At 43.8% G+C, this 26,751-nt stretch overlaps 2 protein-coding genes across 4 annotated transcripts in view; one reads left to right on the top strand and one right to left on the bottom strand.

Annotated features, from left to right (window-relative positions):
• Window positions 1–177: 177 nt before the first annotated feature.
• COG4 (component of oligomeric golgi complex 4) lies at window positions 178–26,065 on the bottom strand. Of its 2 annotated transcripts, XM_026495192.3 has the most exons (19): window positions 25,863–26,065; window positions 24,173–24,255; window positions 23,361–23,475; window positions 21,112–21,286; window positions 20,117–20,310; window positions 18,408–18,513; window positions 17,720–17,877; window positions 16,721–16,779; window positions 13,989–14,122; window positions 11,518–11,636; window positions 10,822–10,988; window positions 9,845–10,010; window positions 5,916–5,978; window positions 2,909–3,025; window positions 2,233–2,325; window positions 1,582–1,665; window positions 1,293–1,394; window positions 950–1,078; window positions 178–745 (listed from the first exon to the last, which is right to left on the bottom strand). In XM_026495192.3, the coding sequence occupies exons 1-19, from the start codon at window positions 26,028–26,030 to the stop codon at window positions 611–613; spliced, it is 2,367 nt and encodes a 788-aa protein (XP_026350977.1). In that variant the 5' UTR covers window positions 26,031–26,065; the 3' UTR covers window positions 178–610. The 2 variants fall into 2 exon arrangements, with proteins under 2 accessions (XP_026350977.1, XP_026350978.1); XM_026495193.4 differs by lacking the exon at window positions 2,233–2,325 and having other exon boundaries at window positions 25,863–26,054.
• SF3B3 (splicing factor 3b subunit 3) overlaps window positions 26,027–26,751 on the top strand; it is a 41,417-nt gene continuing 40,692 nt past the window's right edge. The window contains exon 1 of one of the 2 annotated variants that reach the window (XM_026495190.4): window positions 26,027–26,424. The gene's annotated coding sequence lies outside the window, so the exon portion shown is untranslated. Of the gene's footprint in view, window positions 26,618–26,751 lie in introns of both variants that reach the window. The other variant, XM_057314229.1, reaches the window with a different exon arrangement.

The raw sequence follows: 26,751 nt of genomic DNA, 5'->3' as shown, positions 1-26,751 counted from the left end.
CAGGATTAGACAAGGTTGAGGTGCATGCTTTCATGTGGTCCTGACGGTGGCTGTGCGCCCCTCTGGGTGCAGGAAGAGGCTGAGGCTTCAGGCTTTCGCCTTCACACTTTAGTGCAACTGGTGGACCTCACTTGACCTATAGCATCCAGCCCTCTCTGCAAACAGCACGCCGGCATCTCTCCAAGGAGTGTCTTTATTCAGGGTGATCATGAACATCACAGCCTCTCCTCAGAGTAACCCTAATTCCCCAGGTCCCAGATATACCCAAGTCCTTTTGGGCTGGCAGGGAGGCAGCCTGTTTGCTGTAGTGTCTAAGGAAGAGAGAATGACCACTCATGCAGAAAGCTGGCCTGCCTTGGCTTTCCCATGTAATTAGGAGCCCAGGGGGACTCACCTCTCTTGGTGGGGAGAGGCTGCCTGCAAAGCACCACCCAGACAGGTCTGAATGCAGACAGCAGAGTGAGTTGAGCCTTATTTCCTGCTGTCTGCAGTGGAACAGTCAGAGCTGTCAGAGCTCCCCAAGCCCGACAGCCTTGCTCAGCTACTTGGCTGTGGCCACTCAGGGAACAGGGCCTGAAGAATGACGGGCCAGGTGGGCTCCCCTTGGCAGCTACAGGCGCAGCCTCTTGATGTCCTCGCTGCGGAAGTCCATGCGCAGAGCCAGCACCTGGCGTACTTCGGCAGGGGTGAGGCGCCACGTCAGTGGGCCAGAGTTGGCGCCCCAGTAATCTAGGATCTCCGTGACCTGTGGGGAAGAACACTGGCAAGTCAGCAACGAGAGGCTATCATGAGAGAGATGGAGCAGGGGTGGTGCCCAGGAAGAAGGTGCTCTGTAGGGCTGGGCTGCTGGTGGACACTTGGTTTTGAGGGAGAAGCAGGGATCCAAATGTTATTTCTGCCTCTCTTCCCAGTCACCTTTCCCTCGCCAGGTCAAGGGAGCCACACATACCCGCTCCAGATTGAGGATTGTGGCCATCTGGGAGAGCCGGGCAAACTTGTCTCGGATGGTCCAGGTGGTCACCGTGGTAAGGTAGGCGATGAGTGACCTCAGCTCCTTATCAAACTGCAGACCGCCCAGCTGCAAGGAGCACAAGCTCAGTCAGTGTTCAGGGCCTGGCCCTCGTGTGGTGCCTCAGTCAGCTCCGAGGCCTCAGGTGCCAGGGCACGACTGGGGCTAGATATGCACGGCCTGTGGGTAGCAGACTGAGGGGATGCAAATCCTAGGATGGCAGGACTTGTCTTCCTCAGAGGAAAAACAACAGAGCTGTGGACCTGTACTCCCTGGGCCTTACCCGGTTAAAGGTGGATTTCAGCACCACTCTCTCCAACTCGACTGCAACAAGGCTGGTCATGAGGCCGGTCAGGCTATCATAGATGACTGGGGACAGGCTGGCCTGCACAAAGAGGCTAGACATTAGTGGGAGTCCTACCTAAGCCCCTCTGCCTCCAACAGGAATCTTCGGGAGTTAGGCACAGTTATAGGAGGCCATTGGGGAGTATGTCTACAGGCTAGGGCCTGAAGTTTTTGGGGTTCCCAGTAGGTGGGTAATTCCATAACCTGGTCTCTAAGCCCCTGCTCACCTTGAACTCCGCCATTTGTTGCTCCAGGTTAAGGATGAACTGTTGTACCCAAGGGTCATTGGCCTCATAGTCGTTGAATTCTTCCTATTGTTAGGAAACAAGCTGGGTCACTGGGGATCTCTCCAGAAAGTACCATTCACCCTACCCCATTTTCATCCCTCTAAGAAAACAGAGGAAGAGGCCTTTCCTCTCTAGCTTCTGACTCATCCAGCTTAAACGCAGCTTGGACATCCAAGCTGGCATATGCTACTGCTGCTTTTATATCACACTTCCGATCAGGAAATGGCCCTGGGCTGCAGCAGTGGCTCACACAATATGGTAAAGCTCCTGGCATTTTATTTCCTTTTGCATCTCGTGTTCTGCAGAAATGAAATCATTAGGCTAGAAAAAAAAGCTCCTAAGTCTGAGAGGTGGGGCAAAAAGCCTCAATAAAAGAGGATGTGTCAGGTCATGGCAAACCCCCTACAGGTGTCTTTCAGAGCCTTCTGTCTGAAGGAACAGCCTGTTTCCTGTGAAGAACCTAGTTTTCCAGGGTGAGAGAAGTGGGCCAGAGAAGCTGGTCTGTTCAGACAGCTCCACTGCCCTCCAGCTGGGGGGTTGGGAGAATGAGGAGTAATCCTGGGCCTGATGGCTGCCTATGGTCAGGCTGACCTCCTCGATGTTATGGGAGACAGATAAGAAGGTGTTGATCCAAGGCTGCACCTGCGGCTTGATGGCAGTGCTGTTCAGCTCTGTCAGCCCTTCCTGCGGAAGGACAAGGCAGAGACACATCAGACACACAAGACGCGTGTACCTCGCCCTTCCTTTCTTCTGCTCCATCCATCCCGTGACTGCCAGGGCACTCTTCCAGTTCTCAGGCTTTCCTGTGGGCCTGTCCAAAGTCTACCAGAAAATGCTAATCGAAGAGGTCAGAAACAACCCATTCCTTTCCAGATCTTTGCCAGTTCAGGTCCAGGCTATGGGGTTGGTTTGGCAAACTCAAAAGAAGAGATTGCTGAGTGCCTGATAGCAGGCAGCACCTTTGGCTGAGGCCAAGCAGCAGGTCTGAGTAACCATGTGGTTCCATTTCCTCTGAGCATCTTTCTGGGCTCTTGGCACTGGGGGCCAAGTGGAGCCTCAAAAGGACCAAAATGCTGGCTTGTCAGCATGGTAACTGCTGAAAAACCTTTAATCTTCAAGGGACTCACATGAGTTCAGTGTCCTGCATGCTAGTCCCTCATTTCTCCTTGTTTCTTTATGTATATTGATCCCGTAATAAACCAGTAACAGTATTCTCAGAGCAACACACAGGCACAGGATTCAGTCAGCAACTGATCCTGGGGCTTACCTGCAAGAGGTCTCGGAATTTGTTGGACACGGCAGCCAAGTCAGAAAGGCAGCTGTCAAACTTGGCCTGGGCCTGCTCCCCTCCAATGCCCTGGCTGAACAACTTGGTGCAGTCACTCTAGGGGAGAGTACCCAATTATCAGGCTTCCAAGCATGGCTGGGCTGTGCGGGTGCGGGGAGGGTAGAGAGGATGCCCATGTGCAACCAGCCATTTCTCCAACTCCAGCTTTCTCTGGGAACAGCTATAGTCCATCCTAGGGAAGAGTCCTTGATAGGTTTCAGAAAACTTGGAAACTATCCCAGCGGCTAGCCACTTGGCTCCCATTTCTCCCTTTGTAAGATGAGAGCATTGGTATCAGGGGGTGTGAATAAGAAACATAAAGAGTCAGAAATTCCTAGCTTCAGATCCTGGTTTAGTTACGTATTGGCTGAGTGAACTTGGTCAAGTGACTTAAAGTTTCTGACTTTCAGTTACCCTGTTTATAAAATGGCAACACAAATTCCTGTTCCCATGGTAGTTGGGAGAGTCGGAGGAGATGATGCACAAAGTGCCTAGTGCAGTTCCTGGCAAGTAGTAGACACTAGCTTTTATTGTTATACTTTCTGTTTTCTAAATTGGTCCTGGGGCACGTGGGTGACTCAGTCATTTGAGCGTCTGACTCTTGACACCAAGGCGCCCTGATAAATAAATCTTTATAAAAAAAATAATAAAACAATTTGGTTTGGCTGCCCAAGGGAGATCATCATGATCACAGCTAAGTTTTAAGTGCTTACTGTATGCCAGGCCCTGTTTAAAGCATTTAACTTTTATTAATTAAAATATCTATCTTATGAAGTAAGTACTGTTATTATCCCTTTGTACAGATAAGGAAACTAAGGCACAGAGAAGTTAATAATTTGTCTAACACCACCCAGAAGTTAAGTTGTAGAGCTGGGATTCTGGCTCCAGAGTGCCCGTTCCTAACATCCACACTATAGCGGAGGTATAGAGAACATCACAAGTGGAGCTGTTTGAAACCCACCATGTTTTGGTTTGCCAGGAGCTGCTTAGAAGCCTGTGCTGTTTTGGCTACCGCAGAAGCAGCAGTATGGAAGAGCTGCAAGGGGACTGATCCAGCAGGCAGAAGCCCTCAGTTCCATAGCAGCTCCAATACGCACGATCTTTACCTATCCTTTTAACCTCATCACACCACCTGACCGATCTCAAAGGTTTGCTGGTGCGATTCAGAAAGAATACACGTGAAATGCAAATCTAAGGTGGGTGAGATTTATGGGAATGGTTTTTTCAGCTCTTTGCTATCCTTTTCTTTCACTTGGCTAATTCTACTGGCTCAGTTCTGAATTTCTAACATTTTCCAAAATATTCCTTCCCAATTCAATATTCTATTTTTTTTTAAAGATTTTATTTATTTATTTGACAGAGATAGAGACAGCCAGCGAGAGAGGGAACACAAGCAGGGGGAGTGGGAGAGGAAGAAGCAGGCTCATAGCGGAGGAGCCTGATGTGGGGCTCGATCACAGAACGCCAGGATCACGCCCTGAGCCGAAGGCAGACGCTCAACCGCTGTGCCACCCAGGCGCCCCAATATTCTATTTTTTTTAAGATTTTATTTATTTATTTGACACAGAGATAGCACAAGTAGGCAGAGTGGCAGGCAGAGGGAGAGGGAGTAGTGGGCTCTCTGCTGAGCAAGGAGCCCAACTTGGGGCCCTATCCCAGGACCCTGGGATCCTGACCTGAGCCAAAGGCAGCCGCTTAACTGACTGAGCCACCCAGACACCCCTCAATATTCTAATGTTAAGGACAAAGTCAGAAATACAATCTATGGTGCTGTGACTCAATAATGATGACAGGTACCTGTTGAACACATACTGTGTGACACACTATGCTTTTGGTACTTTGTAAATATCACTCTTACTTTATTCTATTTTAAGGCCTTTTTGGGGTAAATTCCTAATCTGAATCTCCCACCTGGCTGCTCTTCCTGAGCCTCCTTCAGGAATCGCATCAGTTACAAGGACCTCGGCTCCCCCACCCCCCCCATGCCAGCTCCTGGCCTACCCCAGTCTGCCTCGTGCTAAAGCCAACACTTATCGTCAGCCTGTGAGCTGAGCCCTTTGTCTCTGCAGTAACATATCCTCCTCGGAGTAAGTGTCCGCTGGGGTGGCAGGGCTCTGGCTTCCCTCCTCTCCCAGAGGCAGACTTTCAGAGTGGGGAGAGTTGGGCCCTTCATTTTCTAATACTTAGCAAAATGATTGCTTCGTGCTGTTACATAACTATTAGTTATACTAACTATTAGTACAATTATTAACTACCCCTGCATGCCTCTCACATACCAGGTATTTTATATTATCACATTTAATTTTCATTAACTCTGCAAGGCAGAGATCATTCTCCCTATTTATACATGAGGACACTGAGGCTCCAGGAGATTAGAGAACTTGCTTCCTACCACACAACTGGTCAGTGGTCAAGCGGAGATATGAGCTCAGGGGGATCTGACTTTCAAGCCCAAGCGATTTCTACCACACTGTGCAGCCTTCCTTTAAAGAAATGGTAATAGCAATAGCTTTGTACAGGGTTTGGTAAACCCTATTTCATCTTAATTTCCTAACATTTTTAGAGGACTTTATCATTTTTTAAAGTGCTTTCAGCCCCTTTTTATTTTTCTTTCTTTCCTTTTTTTTCCATTTCAACCCCTTTTTAATTAGGCCCCCCAATAAACCTAAATGAGGCCAGGAAGGAGATCTGTTTTGTAGATGAGAGTGCTGAGGCTCAGGGAGTTAAGGGACTTGCCTGAGGTCACAGACCAAGTATGTGCTGGAAGTGCTAATTATAATTCTGATCTTCCAACTTGTGGGTTGATCTCAAGTGAATCCCCTCAAGGAAGACTAGCTCGACAGGGAATGCACAGTCCCCACCAGAACCAATGCACAGGACTCCCCCCCCACCGGCAAGCCCAGAGAGGCTGCAGCTGCTGAAAACTGATAGACCATTTTCTCCATACCTCCAGCGTCTTCTTCAGCGTGGAGATGTTCTCACTGCACACTTCCACGTTGTTCAGGGTCACCTGGGAGATGAGGACAGAAGAATGTGACTTCCTGCTCACTGGTGTCTGTACCCACTCCAGCGCCAGACTGGCTGACACCTGTACTCCTGAGGTTCAGAGGAGGGCTAAGGAACACACACAGCAATGTCATGCAGAAGGCTGCTCAGGTCTCAGATGGGGCAGAATGGTGAACCAGTCTTGGCCTTTCTCCTGTGCCTGACACTAAGGCAGCAAAGCCATCTGACCTCAGCGGTAGTGACCCAAGGTTTCAGGTCTTTTTGTTCCATGTTTAGGCATACAGGTCTGGGAGAAGTCAGTAAGGCAAAGGCTGACATTCATTTTAAGAAATGCTATCTGGGGCACCTGGGTGGCTCAGCTGGTTAAGCGTCTGCCTTTGGCTCAGGTCATGATCCTAGGGTCCTGGGATCGAGCCCCGTGTCTGGCTCCTGGCTGTGGGGAATCTGCTTCTCCCTAAGCCCCTCCCCCGCAAAAAAAAAAAAAGAAAAAAGAAAAAAAAAGAAATGCTTCCTGAAATCTACCCTCTCATAGAGTTCACATTCCAGAAGGCAAGTCAGATAAGAAATATCACGTAATGATGAACACAATGCAGAATAAAGCAGGGTGAGAGGACAGAAAGTTAGTGACAGGCCACAGGGCTAGAGCCAGGAATAGAAATCAGGTCTCCCTACTCTTGGCCAAGAGCTCCTTCTTTCATAACTTTATTGCCTTATAAGCTCGATGCAGAAATACCAATCATAAAAAGCAGCATGTAGCAAAAGTGATGAATAAGGCACCAACTGCTATGGCCGTTTAGAAGAAAGAAACAATTTGGCCTAAGGCATTCAGGAAAGCTCCAAGGCAGAGTTGGTAACTGAGATGAACTTAATTCAGGTCAGAAAGGCTGCAGTAATTCTGACAGATGAGGGTGAGTGCATTTCTCTACCCATATCAGCCTTTCTCTAGTGCACTCTCTGTCCCCTTCGATATTTTCTTAATGGTATTTAGGATTACCCAGTATTATTTTGTTTGCCTCGCAAACAAGAAGCAAACAAAATAATACTGGGTAATCCTAAATACCATTAAGAAAATCCAAACAGTGGCAGACCTGAGACCTCTCACCCAGAACGAGAGCTCCATTAAGGCAGGGAGCTATTCTGTTTTCTTCAGAGCTATATTTCTAGTAGAACACTGCCCAACAGAACTTTCTTGATAGAAATATTCTAAATCTTAACTGTCTAGTACATCTGTACATGAGGCTAATGAACATTTGAAATGTGGCTAGTACAACTCAGGAACTGGATTTTGGTTTAAATTTAAATAGCTACCTCTGCCTATCTATTGGCTACTACATCAGGCAGTGCAGTTCCAGAGCCTAGAACAGTGCCTGATACACAGAAGTGTCTCAATAAGCATTTGTTGAATGAATGAGTCAATGAGTGTATTCTGCAGAAGGGATAGCATAAACAGTTGCAGAGTGGCAGGAAACCCCAAAAGGTATTTGGGGATCAGCAGAGTCAGTGCATGGATATGTGCAGGAGATGGTAAGAGGTAAAGCTGCAGAGGTGAGTGAAGTCAGACTAGAACTTGGGAGCCAATCTCCTCTGGACAATGGGGATGGCACTGAGGATTACTACCTACCAGGTGAATGCTGCATGAGCACAGCTGTGGTTTGGGAATCTAATATAGAGGCTGTGCGGAGATGAAAATAAGAGTTTGAGAGGATCATTCTGTCTCTGAACTGGTGTGCTGGTGTGCTCTGAACTGGTGGCATAATCATAAAGGCAGGGGTGAGGTAGAGAGGAGCCAATTTTCAAGAGATGAGTTAGGAGCTTCAGGATTTGGGGGTAAAAGGATCCTAGAACACCAGGGATTGAGATTAGGATGACCCCCTTGTGTCCCCAAGAGTGCTTCCCTCATCACTGTCCTACAGCCAATACTGAAAGATCAAGCTGCTGACAGTGCTGCTAAGGCCGCTTTCATGGGGGATGGGTAAGACTTAAAGCTTTCGTTAGCATGCCACACACAAGGCTGCTAACATCACCGGCTTGCAGAGAAACAAGTGCACTGTCATGACAGCTCAAGGATGAAGCTCACAACTTAAATGTTTCCAAGGCATTTAAGGGCATAAGAAAAATCTATCATAAGGGGAAAATGGATTTGAGTTCAAAAGGTATTGATTTCAAAGTTTCCTTTCACTGACAGTCCTTGTAAGCATGGATTCACTGGGCTTATTCCCGGCTCATGGCGACTGGTATGTCAGCACCGTTGGGGAATTCATCTTGACAGCCAAATGAATCAAGGTGACATAAGAAATAGGTGCTGCGGTGGGAGTGATGACATTTTAAGTACTTGGCGTCGGGAAAACTAGAAACCTGTCACCAAGCATTTAGCATCACCTTTCTTGTTGGCCTTATCTTCTGGGCCCTCAAACAATGAAGCTGTCTGTGTGGCAGCCAGTGTAATGGGGACTTGTGGGGCCAAGGGGAGGAAAATAGCACTAGAGTGGCAGGATGGGTGAAACTCCAAAGGCTGTCAACAAACCACCAAGCAGAGATGTAGAGCTTTGAGCTGGTTGGAGTCGTTACTGAGCAGAGAAATGAAAGGATAAAAGTAAGTTCTATAGAAAATGAAATAACAGAATGCAAACAAAATGAAAAATTTAAGTCAGTTCATGATCATATGAAACTGGCTGCCAGACATTTTGGCAAAGTTCTCCAAAGGTGTAGGATTGCAGAAACTTCTTGGAGTTGATCCTCTTTCTTAAAAACAATCAGGACGTCCCAAATCACTAGAACTCATGCTCAGGGAAAATATTTTCAGTGACAGGAAGAGAGTGCGGCTGCCTAAAAAGCCTGCATACTGAATCTGTCTGAGGACGAGTTACTGTGGGTTAACTAACACAGGTGGGTAGATATTAGTATGTTTATGTTTGTCTCTGAAAACAAGAGCTCTTAACTCTTTTGGGGGTTATAATAGATACCTTTAAGAAGTTGATAAAATCCAAGGACCCTGTTTCCAGAAAAAAAAAAAAGTACAGATTTGGCATCTAATCCCAGGTTTTCAGAGGCTCCCATTTGTAGGCTACAGATGAAGAGTTCTGCTATTTAATGTTTCCTTCAGGCTCTGAACCCCAGGAACCAAGAAGATTCAGAGCCTGGCCACTGTGTGCGTGTGTGGGGGGGGAGCAGAACGACCTCTGACAGCCCTGTTACCACTCATGCCAACACAGCACATGCCAGAAAGGACTGATCACAGGCTCAGGACTCATCTGTATTCTTCTTGCTCATCACAAACTGGCTGTTAACCTTGTATAAATCCTTTCATCCTTCCATGCTTCTCCCTTCCCAGCTGTCATACAACTGGTATGACTCACTGCTTCATCTTGTCTGTCATTCTGGCAAGGGCTTTAAAAAGGTCATCTTTCTGAGGAAGTTGAAAGCCTAAGAAATGTGCTAGGAAAACAGCCCTGCTAGGCCTAAAGGATCAGTACCCCCCAAGTTATGGGACTGCCCTCAGAGAAGTGGTCTAGAGGCCTGGCACAGATATTAGTCGGTTCTGTGGCAGATGCAAGCCAAGCTTGATACTCAGTGGAGCCCCCGAACAGCTTCATCGTGCTCTTGGGAATTAGCACTCAGGAGAGCGGAGGTGCCCAGGCTTTCAGGCAGGGAACACTGATGTGCTGGATTGGGTTGGTCAGAAATAGGTCCCTGGATAAGAACTGGTTTCAGAACCTTCTAGGAGGAGCTTTTCTTAAAGGAGGAGTTTTCCTTCTATAGAGACACTGGATGAAAAGTCTCTAGTTGAAAGCTAATTATACTGTGGCTTCGAGGTCATAATTTAACCTCTTGAAATAAATGGACCAGCTCCCAACCTACGGGGCTACCTACCAGGAAGGACAGCTTCGCCTCGTCAGTGCTCTCAATGCCTTTTGTGTCAAATTTGCCTTGCTGGAGGCTGCTGTGCATTATGTTCACGGCACTCGTCACCCCACGCTGGATGTCCTGTAACGTGGTGGCCGGGAAGCCCATCCGCAGCTTGTTACACAGAACATCCCTGGGGGAGGGGCAGAATGGCATATGGAGATTGACAGCACTCAACCTGGCTTCTGGGACAGCAGGACCAGAGGGCCCACAACCCTAACCCAGCAGCATGGGCTGCTCTTTTGGGGGAATAACCAATCCTTGAGACCATTGTCAGAGAATTGGAGCATCCAGGTTATGAGAAAAACCAACACCCCTTCAAGGGCACTGATATGACAAGAACATATAGAGAAGATTGGCCAGTTCTTTACTCCCTATGAGGATTTCAGTTTTCGCCAATGAGCTCCAACAAACTCAAGAGGAGGCATACAGCTTAGTGAAAGGCCGTACCATGTAAGTGGCGAGAGAATAGGTTTTGGGAGTCAGTTCTGGGTTCTACTCCATATTCCACCATTTATGAGGTATATGATTTCCCTGAGCCCTAGTTTCCTCATCTCTAAGACAGCTAATGGTTCCTCCATCATAGGGTTGTTATCAGGACTGGAAGAGAGCAGGAAATTAGTATAGTGCTGGTCTGTAGCAATGGTAACTATGATCGCTGTATTACAACTACTGCCTTCAACTGAGCTGCCTATTCTCTTTCCTAGCCCTGAGAGCCAGTAACCCCTCCAATCCAGTCCAGGGAACACAGATTTGGCCTATAAGATATCTGGCTGCTGTACAGCTGCCTGGACCCAAGGATGTTGTACCATGGATAGGAACTTATATCCTATATAGCACTGAACTAGAATCATATGGGAAAAAAGGAAGCAACAGGGGCCTCAGGAATCAATCACAACTAGGACCTTTTGCTTCCTATAAAGTAGAAAGAGAGTCAACCCTACCTGAAGTCAGACTCCAGCTCTGTGGTAGCAAGGTTGATCATGGCACAGAGACAGTCGATGCTGGAGCTAGATAGAGCCCGCCCAATGCACTTCTTAACAATGTAGAAGACATCATCCACCATGCTGGACGTCAACTGGCCTTTCTCATAGGTGTCCAGAGCCACAGCCTAACCAAAAGGCAAAGCAGCCAGTGAGGGCTCCTAGTTCTGCGTGCCAATGTTCTGGATGATTCTAGGCTCTGGTTCTGCTCCCCTTTGAGCTTGTCCTTGTTTCTCCCAACATGGCTTTGGTCACAGCGTGGTGTGGATTCTCCTTGCCAAAACAGCTCATTTCCTTACTGATGACTATGTTAGGACATTAAGTATTTAGGGTCTTTGACCTGGGGACATCTGTTACCCAGGACCTAAGACATTAGGAGAGGCCCTTCTTCCTGAGGCTCCTCACCAACATACCTCCAGGGAGGCAGGGCACAAGTAGGGTTCCTGAGAAGCTGAGGTGTTCTTTTGTGATTCTTGGGAAAGACATCCTAGCTGGGTCTTTGGAGAGCATGACAACTCCAAAAATGCCCTTTAATCATACAAAGGGTACCGCTCAGTCTGCATGCAAGGACATTCTCAAAGCAGGCCAAGAAATGTGACATGCCTTGGCCATCTCCTTCAGCCTGGCTTCTTTTCAAGGGTGTGTCCTCTGTCCTACCTTGTTGACAGTCTCCCTCATGAAGTATTCCTCCATGGTGATGTAGAAGCCAATTAGTTCCTGCATGGTGCAGCTCAACAGGCAGTTATTGAGGAGCTTGTCCAGGCACTTCTGGTGCTCTAGAGGGCAGCCAGGAAAGGGATACTCACTTTCTCTCCAAGGGAAAAAAATTCAACTGTTTTCATTTTCCCAAGTTCCTTTCTAGTCTTTGTTCCCAATCTGTACATCATTTACATGGTTATAATCATAGCACAGACACAATTTTGTATTCTGCTTTTTTTTATATCCTATAAAGCCTTGGGGCACCTGGGTAGCTCAGTAGGTTAAGCCTTTGACTCTTCATTTTGGCTCAGGTTATGATCTCAGGGTCGTGAGATCGAGTCCTACACAGGGCTCCGTGCTCAGGCTGTGGGGAGTCGGCTAGAGGATTCTCTCTCCCTCTCCCTCTGCCCCTCCTGCTCGTGCACTTGCATGCACACGCGCTCTCTCTCCTTCCCTCTCTCTTTAAAATAAAGAACTATTTTTAAAAAGTATATCATATATGCCGGAAACTAACGTAACATTGTAGATCAACTATACTCAAATATAAAATTTAAAAAAAAAAGAACAGAAAAAGATTATATCATAAATATTTTCAACATTTCTACACAACTTCTTTTTTCTTAGCTTACTTATTTTTAATGGCTGTGTGATATTTTATCAGGTAGATAGTCCATAACTCTATCCTTAGACACCTGGGTTATTTCTAAATGTTTTGTCCTTATTAGAGATAACTGGAAACTACAGTAATTGGAAATAATGGTAATTTTTAAAAGATTTTATCTTTAAGTAATCTCTGTACTCAACACGGGGCTTGAACTCACAACCCTGAGATCAAGAGTCGCATACTCACTGACTGAGCCAGCTAGGTGCCCCTGTAGTAAATGTTTTTGTACAAAGAACTTTTTACTTCTTTCCCATTAGAATTAATTAGTAAGCCTTAAAATACTTAAGTTTCCAGGGCAAAGACTGAAATATATCAGGTACACTAAACCAGTGTTGTCCAAAAGAATTTTCCATGATGATTAAAATGTTCTATATCTCTGTTGTCTTATATGGTAGCCACTATTGAGCACTGGAAATGTGGCTAATGTTAACTGAAAAACTGAATTCTTAATTTTAGTTAATTTTAGTTAAATCTGAATTTAGACAGTCCTATGGGGCTGGTGGCTACTGTATTGGACACACAGCTCTGAACAGTGAGTCATTATGAATAGCAATGAGCATCAAACTCCAAATGAGCAAACACCCTTAAACACCAAATCAAAGCAATACCATTCTGGGTGATAGAAATAATTCCCTTGCCATGTATTATTGACACAAGTCACGTACAATGCCACAGATGCTGGGTTAGTTTCAAATCTCTAGTTAAAGAATCCTGCATATACTTAACCAGCAGGAATTAAATGGTCTTCTTAAAAATCCAGAAAACCAATCTGTAAATGAAACTGGAATGTGGTACACATTTTTTTTCTAATGTATTTATCTCTTCAAAACTTGTGACTGGGGGTACTGGGAGACTGAGGGAGGGAGTGAAAGGCTTTCTTTACACTAGGTACTCTTTTCATATACTCTTTATACTATATACTCTTCTCTCAATGTTATGGCTCAATACTGTATTGAAGTGATTTTTTAAAAAAAATATTTTATTTATTTGAGAGAGAGAGAAAGAGAGCGAGCGTGCACAGCTCGATCCCAGGACTCTGGGATCATGACCTAAGCTGAAGGCAGATGCCTAACTGAGCCACCCAGGTGCCCCTGAAGTGTTAGATAACATAGAATTCACACCTTGTATGTGGACATTTCAATGTTTGTTTGTTTTTTTTAAGTAACTTCATAGAGTTTTATAACAATAGCCATAATCCAGTTTTAGAATATTCCTATCTCCCAAAAGTTCCCTTATGGAATTAAGTATATCTTTTTGCTCTATCTATCTATACTTCATGTGTGCAAATCACCCATTTAATTCATTCATTCATTCATTCATTTATTATTATTATTTTTTAAGATTTTATTTTTAAGTAATCTCTACACCCGATGTAGAGCTCAAACTCACAATCCCAAGATCAAGAGTCATATGCTCCACCAACTGAGTCAGCCAGGTGCCCCATATCACCTATTTAAATTAAACGCTAATTCCTAAATCAGAGCTGGTGAGGAAACACGGTGTGGATAAAAGATGAAACGAAAATAATTTAACCATTCTGGGCATTTGCTTTTCTCACCTGTAAAATGGTTAAATGGACTCAAAGATACGGTCCAATTCTAATATTCAGTAAGTCTATCTTTCCTTTTGGGAGTCAGCTTGCCCACAGACCACAGAGGCTAAGAAGCCCTAGTTACTTCCTTGTTAAGAGATCTGTGGCTTAACTATTGAAAACAGTGCCAACTCTGTCCTAGTCCTCCCAGAAAATATGGGAAATGCCTTTTACCTTGCTTTACTTCTTCTGAGGCCATGGAGTCCCCCACCTCAAAATCAGAGCTGATCCTCTTCCTGAGGAACCGTAAGTACAGCTCACTGCGGGCATTCATGAGGGTGACCTCAGTCAGAATAGGGTCCAGTTCCCTGAGATACATGGAGCAGAAGGAATAAGCAGGAGGATGCTGGATTCCCAGACATACGAGCTACAGGGCAAACAGAATCCCAAATTCCCTCTCCCACTGGGCCCAGAAGGGTCAGCTCTGCCAGATGGTCATCCTGGCTCTGCTGGCCCGATTATACTCACAGACAGGTGTCAACCACATATTCCACTTACCTGTTTCACCTGAACCATTCAACTGCTAAAATATGTCAGGGCTAAATAAGAGACTGGGAGGTGCATTTTTGTTAGTGGTTTGAGTAAAAATTATCTATGCCTCACATGAAAGGAACCACACCTCTCCAACCTCTTATTTAGCTGTGGTGGGATTTTAGGATATACCATTAAACCGTGTCCCACACCCATTCATCTACCCAGATGAAGAGCCAAAACAATCTTGAAAAATAAACAAAGCTGAAGGACTCACACTTCCCAATTTGAAAACTTACTATAAGGCTACAGCAACGAAGACAGTGTGGTACTGGCATAAGGACAGGCATATAGATTAGTTTAGAGTCCAGAAATCTTCACATTTATGATCAACTGATCTCTAACAAGAGTGTTCAGACAATTCAATAAGAATAGTCTTTTCATCAAACTGTGCTGGGATGATGACTGATATCCACATAAAAAGAATGAAGTTGAACCCCTCCCTCACATTATACACACAAGTTATTTTTTTTTTATTTTTTAATAATGATTTTTTATTATATTATGTTAGTCACCATACAGTACATCCCCGGTTTTCGATGTAAGGCTCGATGATTCATTAGTTGTATACACACAAATTAGCTCATTTTCCACACTGAACTCCAGGAGATCTTTTCAAAACATAGATCTGGTCATACTGTAATCACATGATTTCCATACCACTTACGATATAGGACGCTGAGTGGCCTGACTCTAACGACCTCTCTGGATTCACCTCTTACCAGGCTCTCCCCAACTGTGTACTCAACTATACTGCTTTTCTTTCAGTTTTTCAAATACACAGCGACTTTGCACATGTTTTCCCTGCTCTACCTGGAAAACTCTTCACCTCTTATTTCTAGTTACTCTTTTTTTTTTTTTTTTTTTTTTAAGATTTTGTTTATTTGACACAGAGAGAGAGCACATGCAAGTGAACACAAGAAGGGAGAGGCAGAGGCAGGGGGAGAAGCAGACTCTCCGCTCAGCTGGGAGCCCGTTGCAGGGCTTTATCCCGAGACCCTGAGATCATGACCTGAGCCAAAGGCAGGCTTAACTGACTGAGCCACCCAGGTGCCCCATTTCTAGTTACTCTTAAGGTCTCATATCTAAGGTCATTTCCTCAGAGATTTTTCCTTGAACTTTATCAGCTTAGATTACATCCCTTTATTTTATTTATTTATTTTTTAAAAGATTTTATTTATTTGACAGAGAGACAGCCAGTGAGAGGGGGAACACAAGCAGGGGGAGTGGGAGAGGAAGAAGCAGGCTCCCAGAGGATGAGCCTGACGTGGGGCTCGATCCCAGAACGCCGGGATCACGCCCTGAGCCAAAGGCAGACGCTTAACAACTGAGCCACCCAGGCGCCCCTAGATTACATCCCTTTATTACATGCTCTCCTGCACCCTACACTTAGTATATCATAATGATTAATAATATGAACTCTAGAATCTGACTGCTTGGATTCTATTCCTGGCTCTGTGATCTTCTAGCTCTATGACCTCCAGCCAGTCACTTAACCACTTCAGTCTCCTCCTCTGTAAAAAAATGTTTCTGTATTAAATCAGTGACCCTCAACTGAAGGTGATTTTACACCCCACCTTCCACCCCCAAGACACTTGGCAGTGTCTGGTGACATCATGCTACCAGCATCTAGTGGGTGGAGGCCAAGAATGCTACTACTAAACATCTTACAATGCACAGCACAGTCCTCCCTAACAAAGAATTATCGAGCCAAAATGACAATAGTACAGAGGCTGAGAAATTCCTGAATAAATGATTAAATATTTGTTAAGTGCTTAAAACAATGTATGACACACAGTAAACACTATGTATATGTTAGCTATTATTGTTATCTACTTTATAGACTACAGATGCCACAGGGAAAGAATTATGTCAGGTTTGCTTACTTTGCTTGCTGCCACATCCCCAGCACCAAAGACCAGTGTTTGACCCAAAGTGTACTCAGTAAAAATTTACTGATTGAATGAATACATTTTTATAATGTTTGAATTTTCTTTTCTTTTTTTTTTTAAAGATTTTATTTATTTATTTATTTGAGAGAGAAACAGCCAGTGAGAGAGGGAACACATGCAGGGGGAGTGGGAGAGGAAGAAGCAGGCTCCAAGCAGAGGAGCCTGATGTGGGGCTCGATCCCAGAACGCTGGATCACGCCCTGAGCCGAAGGCACACGCTTAACAACTGAGCCACCCAGGCGCCCCTAATAATGTTTGAATTTTCTTTTAACAAGCATATTTTTATTAGAAAACACTAAACTATGACTTGAGTCATAGATAAAATATTTCTAAAACACAGACCACATTGTAATAGAGCAGTCTCTGAATGATACACGATTACCAATTCAAACTTCTATGGGCTAAAGAAAAGAGGATTATTACCTTGGTTCTATTTTTTCTGTTGTAGAATTTCTCATCAAGCTGTTCTGGACGTGCCGGAACTGCAATATACCAAAGAAATGAGAATGTTCTTCCCCACCCTCCTTCTCTTCCTCTTGCTGGTCCCTCCAAACTTCTGGCATAAAAGAATGTTTAAGTTTTGTTTGCTTAACAGGCAAGCCAAAAGTAAGCTATCAGGATGATGAACTAAAGATTTACTTTTGATTTAGATGCTAATGCTCTCCTCTATTACTGCACTTAAAAGTGATGTTAATGGTGTTCCAATGAACTACAACCTAATCTCCTACAGTTCTAGAAATAAAGTTGCATGGGGTACTCCTATTTCTAAATCCTACTCTTACTTCCTCCACTCAAAGGAAAGGAGAAATCAGGTCCATGAAAAAGCAAGTGTTACTGTGAGCACTTGAGGAACTAAGGAGAAATCTGAGACAAATGACTTGATACTTAACAGGACCTTAAGAAGTAAAATTCTTATATCACTAGAAGGCACTGTTGCACATTCTGTGATAGAGAGGTGCTCTAATGTTTCTGTTTTGTGTTTCTTTAAGGAAGCCCTTTCTACTTTTTTTTTTTTTTTAAAGATTTTATTTATTTATTTGACAGAGATAGACAGGCAGCAAGAGAGGGAACACAAGCAGGGGGAGGGGGAGAGGAAGAAGCAGGCTCCTAGCGGAGGAGCCCGATGTGGGGCTCGATCCCAGAACGCTGGGATCACGCCCTGAGCCGCAGGCAGACGCTTAACGACTGCGCCACCCAGGTGCCCCGCCCTTTCTACTTCTTTCTCGATCTTGTACTATATCATCAGAACACCTCAAATCCAAAGTAAGCTGGTGACGGGCAAGATGCAGGCAGTCTGCATTTGGCACTTATTTTTCCATCTACTTCTCTTTTCATCCTTTCCCTACCCCACCCTCAATTTATTATATTCAGTATTGCTGGCTCACACTGTGTCCAAACCCACTTGCAGCTTCCCCTGCTCACCTGCTGGTGGTAGTCCCTCTGCTTGATGAACTTGTCGACCACTTTCTCCACTTGTCTGTCACATTCCACCTGCAGGTATTTTATCAGGGTATAAAGTCTCCCTGGCCCATAATAGGTCTCCACTATTGGTTGGTGGGTCTCCACAATGCGGGCAATACCTAGAATGGAGAAAAATGAGAGGGCTGGATTCTAAATATTCTTCCCACAGAATAAACTGCGTTCTTCTACCCAGGACTGACCTGGGGTCTAACTCAACCCTTTAAGGCTATTTCACCTCCCAAAATGAATACAAATGGTGCCTGCCAGTGCTGGGAGGCACTAAGTAGATTTGTCTGTTTAATATGTACAGTGCTTGGTAAATCAGAAGGCATTTACTTTATGTTGATAGTTTAATAGGAGCATCTTTGGAAGTCACCATCACTCTCTTCCCAATAATTTACTCTAGGGTTAAACTTACTGTTAGCATTTGGGTCTTGAGGGCTAGGGAGGATCAAAACACTTGAGAGACTCTAATTTTTGCTAATTAGATACTGAATTAGAAAGTTAATTCTCCAATGTATCAATCAATACACAGCAAGCTACAGGATTAAACTGAAGGCATCAGGCTGGCAGGTAGAGAAGAAAAGCTAGGATGTGGGTGTTAGGTAGAAACAACTCCAGTCTCTCTCGAGTGGAGAAAGACACTTACCTTCAAAAAGAAGAGTGAGTGTATCTGCAAAGATGACTGCAGCTCTCCGATCACTCATGTCCGTCCCCAGCACCAACAGCAGATTCTCCTCAGCTTTACTAGCCACCTGAAAAAAGTGGAAAATCCACGACAGTTCTCAAAGGCTAGTCTCAGTTTTCCAAAAAGACCTCCCACTGACTTCCTTTCTTCCATGTTTGCTTTGATGCTTGAAAGCTTAGACAGCACAGAGGAACCTCCCTTGGTGGCTTTGAGTTGTCTGGGCCTCAAACAAGACAAAGAACTCGAGCACAGTGGTAACTGTTCTTCAACTCAGAGATATAAATAATGCTTTCCTTTTCTTTGAAGATATGTATTGCCATTAGCCAAAGGAGAGAGTCCCTATTTCCAATAAACACCTCAAAGGATAACTCAAGTTATCACTGATGGTGCTTCATTGAGCAGAACACGGAATCTGGGTACTGCAGAAGGGATTTAAAGTAGAAGCCACTTCTAGGTCCCAGGTGGCGAAGTACTGAAAAAAAAAAAAAACTGCCAGACCCGCATCTCCCCCTTATAGTTTGTTTGTTTGTTTATTTAAAGATTTTATTTATTTGACACAGAGAGAGACAGCCAGCGAGAGAGAGAACACAGGCAGGAGGAGTGGGAGAGGAAGAAGCAGGCTCCCAGCAGAGGAGTCTGCTGTGGGGCTCGATCCCAGGACCCCGGGATCACACCCTGAGACAAAGGCAGACGCTTAACAACTGAGCCACCCAGGCGCCCTTTATATTTTATTTTTAATCAATTTTTTAGAATGGTTAAGACACACACACTTAAATATTCAAAAGGAATAAAGGAGTATTCAGTGAAAAGCAGTTCTTCCTCTTACCTATGTCTCTCAGTCTCCTAAGTCTCTTCTCCAGAGATAACTGTTGTTAACCCTTTGAAAAACACTCTATGCTTATACAAACATATATTTTTATTGCCTCTTCTGTCATTTGAAGCAGAAATGTTGCATACAATTGTTTAACTTAACCATATGTCAGAGAGTGAAACATGTCAGCATATACGGCACTATCTCATTTTTCTTAATGCAGACTAGTGTTCCATCATAGAGAATTTGGGAAGGAAGTGGCAGGATGCACTCTGAGATGTAGTTACAAACAATAACCCTCTGCACACATGCCTGCTGCGATTTCCTTCTTTCCATCTAAGGGCAAGGGAAAGGGGCTGAGACTTTAACTGAAATCTGTTTATTTTTCAGGATTTATTTTATTTATTTATTTATTTTTAAATAATTTTGTTATATTAGTTCTTTTTCAGAATTTAATCTTAAGTGACCTCACCTCCTTCATCTCAATGTGGCTTATTTTGAGACTCAAGCCTGGTTATGAAGTCTTAAAACGACTAACTCTGAATGCTCTTAAAAGAAGCCAGTTTCTGGTTGACAGCTTAGAAAGGGTGATTCAACTTGTCAGAGAATTTGCATTTTAATTTTCCTATGTTTTCACTTGATCTGCCAGAAATGAATGTACATCAGTAGATGTCCAGTTCATTCCTAGAGAAGTGCTAAATGAATGTATGCATCCAGTCCTGCTAGGCTACAGTGAGAGCAGGAAAGGGGAGTTAAATCCAGAAGTGAGAAAGTATCCACAGAAACTGGACCCACACAGTGCCCCAATCTGCAGGCAGAGAACCATGCCACTATCCTACCAAGCAATCAGGGGCCATACCTGCTTGCAAAGGTATTCTGAGAACTTGCTTAATCCCTCCTCATGCAGACCCAGCAGTGGGAAGATCTTGAAGAAGCGCTCCACCTGGGGCAGATCACCTTCCTTAGTAGCAATGGCAAACTTCTCTGTTACAATGGTTTTGAGACGCTGCTCAGCTTCCTGCAACAACTTCAGGTTGGCATCAATCATGCTGCCTGCACAATGGGAGGAAAATGAGAATTAATGTAAAACACAGTTCTCTGTCAGGTCTATGACACTTTGTGCACCATTATTCATTCAAAATATACACAGAAATTATAATCAAGCAAAAGAATTAAGATCTGTGCACAGATAATTGTAACAAAAGAAGTGTACGATAAGTGTAATAAGACAAGTATCCACAAGTCACATTTCTAGTTGAAGTAATTAGAAAAGTCTTCCCAGAAATGATATCCCATCTTTTAAAGATGGGCAGGGTTTTGATACCCGAATAGGAAGAACATACATTCCAGGCAAAGGGAATGAAATGAGCAAAGGAATAGAAATAAAAAGATGAAGAAAACATTTGTAGAGTATTGCAAGTAATATATACTCTGGCATATGGAGAACTCTATATATGTGCACAATGAATGGATGCATGAGTGAATAGCATGAAACGAGATGAGAAAGACAGGGTGGGTTGAAATCACAGAAGGCCTAGAAAGCCAGGCTAAGAATTTAATTTTGTAAGGAGGTGATATGGTCAGGTGAAAAGAACCCACTGGCCAGAGGAACAGCAGATCTGGATTGTTTCCTTTTCCATAAAATGAGAATAACATTTGTCCTAGGGTGGTCTACGACCTATGTAGGGTTGAGTACCAGACAAGGAAATTGCCTAACAGATGCCCTTTTCTTGGCTGAGTTTGCCTTGTTTGGATTACAGATGCTTGTAACTAAACCAGAAACTATAAGTGCTTAAACCAGATTACAGATGCTTGTAACAACCGTAGAAATCAACAGTTTGGGATGGATGTCACCTTCTTTGCCCTGTCGGCTGAGCTCAATGACTGACTTGTCCAGGCACAAGTAGCGATGTATGTGGGCCGCAGCCTGTTCATAATCTTCATTCCTCAAAGCAGTCTGAACTCCATCCATGCAGAACTTCAGGTCCAAAATATCATCAGCTCTCTGAATGGCTTGATAGAGGCGGTTCTGCAAAAAGACTTGGTGCTTAGAAACAATGTCCTATTCTTTCAAAACATCTCTTCAGAAGGTAGGGAGATTTAGGGCCAGAATCCGGTTAACCAGAGGCCCTGAACCAAAACCACTACCACTCGCAAATCTGTTGATGATGATCGATGACACTGACAGGTATCATACAATTTTATTTATGGGACTAGATCATTCATTTTAATGGAAGCAGCAACAGGGAAAAGCCATTTTTGTATTTGACTGATGCTGTTAAATTAATAATGGAATCAGAGTGTATTTAACCCTTGGGAAGAAGACCTTATAAACCAAGTAATAAAATAAGTGAAACATGTGGAAACTATTTCTCTTTTAGAATAAGCAAGACTTTTTAAGTTTTATTTATTTAAGTAATCTCTACATCCATTGTGGGGCTAGAACTCACAACCCTGAGATCAAGAGTTGCACGCTCCTCCCACTGAGCCAGTCAGGCGCCCCTAGAATAAGCAAGAATGTTTTTAAAGACACCTTAGTAAAGTGACTTGGTGGCTGTGTGACTATAGTGTTTTGTGGTAAGTTATTTTGCAGAATCTCAACAAATAGATTGGGAAGAGTTATGCTATTTCACAGGGGTAAAGGCTGGGACTGACTTATTCAAGAGCCCAGGTCCTGTGCTATTCACTATAGTAGTCATTAACGATCTGTGGCCATTGAGCACTTGAAATGTGTCTAGTCCAAATTAAGATGTGTAAAACACACACTGGATTTCAAAGACTTAGTACAGAAATAAAGAAGGCAAAATATCTCATTAATACCATTTTATAGTAATCACATATTAAATGGTATTTTGGATGTAATGGGTTAAATAAAATACATTATTAAGATTATTTTCACCTATTTCTGTTTTATTTTATTTTTAAAAGATTTTATTTATTGATTTGACAGAGAGAGCAAGAGAGCACAAGCAGGGGAAACGGCAGAGGGAGAGGGAGAAGCAGGTTCCCCACTGAGCAGGGAACCCAATGTGGGGCTTGATCCCAGGACCCTGGGATCATGACCTGAGCCAAAATCAGATGCCTAACCAACTGAGCTACTCAGGCCCTCCTTTGTTTTACTTTTTAAAATAATGGCTACTAGTGGGGTACCTGACTGGCTCAGTCAGTAGAGCATGCAACTCTTGATCTCAGGGTCATGAGTTCAAGACCCATGTTGGGTGCAGAGCCTACTTTAAGAAAGAGCGAGAGAGAAAGAAAAATAAAAATGGCTACTAGAAAAATCTATAAAGTTAAATGTATGGCTCATATTTTCTTTTTTTTTTTTTTAAGATTTTATTTATTTATTTGAGAGAGAGAGAGAGACAGCCAGCAAGAGAGGGAGCACAAGCAGGGGGAGTGGGAGAGGAAGAAGCAGTCTCCTAGCGGAGGAGCCTAATGTGGGGCTCGATCCCAGAACGCCGGGATCACACCCTGAGCCAAAGGCAGACGCTTAATGACTGCACCACCCAGGCACCCCTGGCTCATATTCTTTTCCAATTTGGATGATTTTTATTTCATTTTCTTGCCTGAATGTCTGACTAGAAACTCCAGTACAATGTTGAAGAAAACAAGCAAGAGCTGATATTCTAGTTTTATTCCTATCTTAGGGGGAATGCACCCAGCCTTTCACTGGTAAGTATGAAGTTAGCTGTGGGTTTTTTGTAGATGGCCTTTATCAGGTTGAGGTTGAGGAAGTTACCTTTTATTACAAGTTTTTTGAGTTTATGAGATGATCATTTGGTTTTTGTCCTTTATTCTATTGATATGGTGGATATATTAATTGATTTTCAGATGTTAAAGCAACCCTGCATTCCTGGGATAAATCCTACTTGCTCATAGTATAATCCTTTTTATGTGTTGCTAGATTTGGTTTGCTGGTGTTGTTGAGGATTTTTATGTCTTTATTCATAAGAGGTATTGGTCTGAAGTTTTCTTGTGCCATCTCTGTCGGGTTTTACTATCTTGTGTTAGATTTCTACTAAATGGTGCTGCTCTAATTTCTAATGTGGTGGCTTCTCTACTGCCCTCTACTAACTCAAACATAAGAAGTTCAATGGGATTACCTTGGCCAAGTCAAGCTGACGGACTTTGCTGGATACATTCTCAGCTAGGTTGCAGGTAAAGGTGATCATTCCAGCTAGTTGCTTTGCGTCCCCTTCAATCAACTGCAGGTTGGGGCTGGAGGCACATGTCAGCACACACACATCCGTAGGGGCAGAAGGTAGGAATAAGAGATGGAAATTTTTTTTGTAAATGGAGACTATGTCTTCTACTGTCTTTGTACTTCCCCACAACTTTTAGCTCAGTTCACTCTACTCACAGCTTTTCCTAAAGAGTATTTTACTGAAAACTCATGTCTATACTAAATAAAAAATTACTTTTTATAACTACTAAACAGACATCTAAATAGGCACTGCTAATGAACCAGAGAACAGATGCTCCCCACCGCTGAGGATAAAATGCACTAACCAACAATCAAAGAGGGTGATGAGATCAAAGAGCAATTTTTATGACTAGCAAATACACAAAGTTTGTAAAAACAGTGGTTCTCAAACTTGAACCATAATCAGGATCATTTGGTACGCTTGTTAAAAGCTTGTCAGATTTCTAGGCTCTACCTCCAGAGTTTCTGGTTCAGTAGGTTTTGAGTGGGGCCTCATAATTTGCATTTACAAGTTTCCCAAAGAATTTGATACTTCCAAGGACACTTTGAGAACCACTTGACTGTACCCTTAAGTGTTCTCTTAACCTTGAAATAATCCTCCTCTACATTTCAAAGTCAAGTGGCATTTTATAACAGAGTTAGGAAAAACAGTAATTTATCCAGTGGACCTTGTCGGAATTACAATAGCTCTTGCGGAGTTGGAAGACTCACCCCATTCGGTGGAGAGTGACCATTTTACTTTCAATGGTGTTTTGCTGTTCCAAAAGAGCATCCAATTCTCTCTCTACCACTTTCTGAAACACAGACAAGCATTTTGTCATCAGAATGGTCAGAAGGAACCTTAAGAGTTATCTAACCCAACCACTTAGCTGAAGGCTGAATCCCATTTCAAATGACTTTCCTTTCACAGAGTTCTCCTAGGACTTTAACAAACAATACTTCATTTTCGCATATATCACATTGCATGACGATTGTTACCTTCTGTATATTTTATTCCATCTAGCAGATGAATACCACAAAGGAAGGAAGTAAACTTTATTCAATACAATTAGTATAGTATCTAATGCAGGAAGGCATTTAAAATACAATGGCTAAACAAATGAAACTTAAAAAAGTGGCAGTTAAAAAAAGTCTCTTCATAGTGTACAGTTAGTACCCAGTAGGGATAAATACGTAATTCTCTCGGCGAAGTTATTTACTACATTACTGCAACTGATGTAAACCTTCTTAAATGCTTGAGTTTCTTCATCTGTAACATGTAATACATATCCCATCGGGCTGTTGCAAGAGCCAAACAAAAATAACATATAGTGCTTAACATAGTATGTGAAATATTGTTTATTAACAGCCCTCAATATCAACTATACATTTCTATTAAAATAGTTCAGAGGATCCAGAGGGGAACTTCCCCTTGACAGTCATCAAATACAAATACAGAACTAATACTGTTCTGTCTGTAAGATGGACTTAATTTCACTGTAAAAATTGACTGACTCAATGAATGCACACTTAGGACTGTTAGAGTACTAAATTTTATAAAGCATATCTTGCTGAAAAATGTTACCATAAACTGCTTGAGTTGGCACAAATTAATATTTGAAAATATTCGTAGATATCAATAATCCCCCTCCCTCCCACTGAAACTGCCTTTTGTACTCAACCTTAATTGAAAGTTTGGTTTAGGGAACAGCTACTGAACTTTTAGATTAGAGCTTGGATCTTTCTTCTGAGTAGTAAGGAACCCAAATAATACTTAAAAATATATCGACAGCATCAGGTTGCCACGGAAAATGAAGGAGGCTGCAAGGAATCCTTAAAAGAATATAGTCCATGCCCCTGACACAATGCAGGGGTCCAAGAGATGAAAGTTACTAGTCCAAGATTAGACGGTTATGCCTGTCTTAAAACCTCAAGCTTCTACAAAGCTGTGCACTTACCGAAACACTAAAATCACACCCCAAAGTCATTCCCCACATAAGTCTTAAAACGCTTTAAGTTTATTTGCAATGACTTCCTGGTTAAACGAGATAACATGGTGAAAGCGTTTCATAATTTTTAAATTGCTAATTCAATGCAAGAGAGCCTTTATGCTTATTTTGAGAAGCAAGCGAGTTGACGTACTGCTCAAACTGCTCTGACCGAGAAACTTAAATTAGGGGCCAAGGAAATCAAGGGGAGCGAAGCAGATCGCCGAGATAGCAGGGAAAACAAGTTTAGGGACACCATATCAAGTGAACAGAGATGTCACGTCCCCCCCCCCCCATACACTCAACTACACTCCTTCTTCTTCAATAAGTGCTTTTTTGTTTCCCTCGGCAGAGGCAGAGAGAGAACTTCCCACAGCCCGGATTTTCCAAGACTGACGTCTCCTAAACCCACTGCCCCTGGCTTAGCCCCCCACCTCCTCGCCGCAGAGCCGTTCGTATACAGCCTCTAGCTCCTGCAGCTCGGTCAGGGAGCGAATAAGCTCGGTAGAGATTTCCGAGCAGCGGCCGCCTCCCATCCCCTCAGGCGGAGGAACCCCTGACAGCTTCTGAGGAGAACCGAGATCCGCCATCTTGGTCCCCATTTCTCGCTTCCGGCCCCGCGAGGCCCCCGCCTCGTTTGCGCGCCAGGTCTTTGCGGCTGCCCAAGAAAATGCCCGATGGACATATGGGTAGTTTTTTTCTTAAGTACGCTTTAAAATATCTATTTGTTTTCTATTATCCTGGGAAAAGTGACGGCCATAAGGTATGTTTAACTAATTTTCAATGTGTAGTTGAAGAAAGGCAGAAATATTTTTAAAAAATTACATATATATTCTTCAGGCGCCGGTTGGGGACCTTTTATACGTCGCGCGCCCGCCGGAAGGTCCCTGCCTCAAGAGCTAATGGCGGACGCCGGCGGGTTGACGTTGGCGGTGGCTTAGGCCTTGAAGGAGCTCAGCATCTGTCGGATATCTACGCCATCCTTCCTGCTACAGGGTAAAGAAGCAGCCTCCCAACTTCCCCGAGCTTGGGGAAGCAGAGAGCGGTCATGTAGGAGAGTTGGCCGAGCCTTTGGCCGGGGTCTTTGAAGCCGCTTAGGCCCGTAAGGTCCAGGCAAGGCAGGAGGTGGAGGGGAGCGCTTGGGTACAAAAACGGATTCCAGGAGTCGTCACCGACTTCCGTTTCCAAGGTGGGAACGAAGCCTGGATCAAAATAAAACTTCTAGAAATTTCCCAGCTTTTAGGCCCAGGGGTAGGTGAGAGAGGGGCGGGATGGACGTAAACGACAGACCAACTGTAAGCTGGGAAGACCCAGCGTGTTGAA

The sequence above is a fragment of the Ursus arctos genome, unplaced genomic scaffold (assembly GCF_023065955.2).
Source record: "Ursus arctos isolate Adak ecotype North America unplaced genomic scaffold, UrsArc2.0 scaffold_19, whole genome shotgun sequence".
In the NCBI taxonomy this organism is placed as follows: domain Eukaryota; kingdom Metazoa; phylum Chordata; class Mammalia; order Carnivora; family Ursidae; genus Ursus; species Ursus arctos.
This window is presented reverse-complemented; position numbering and strand designations above follow the sequence as displayed.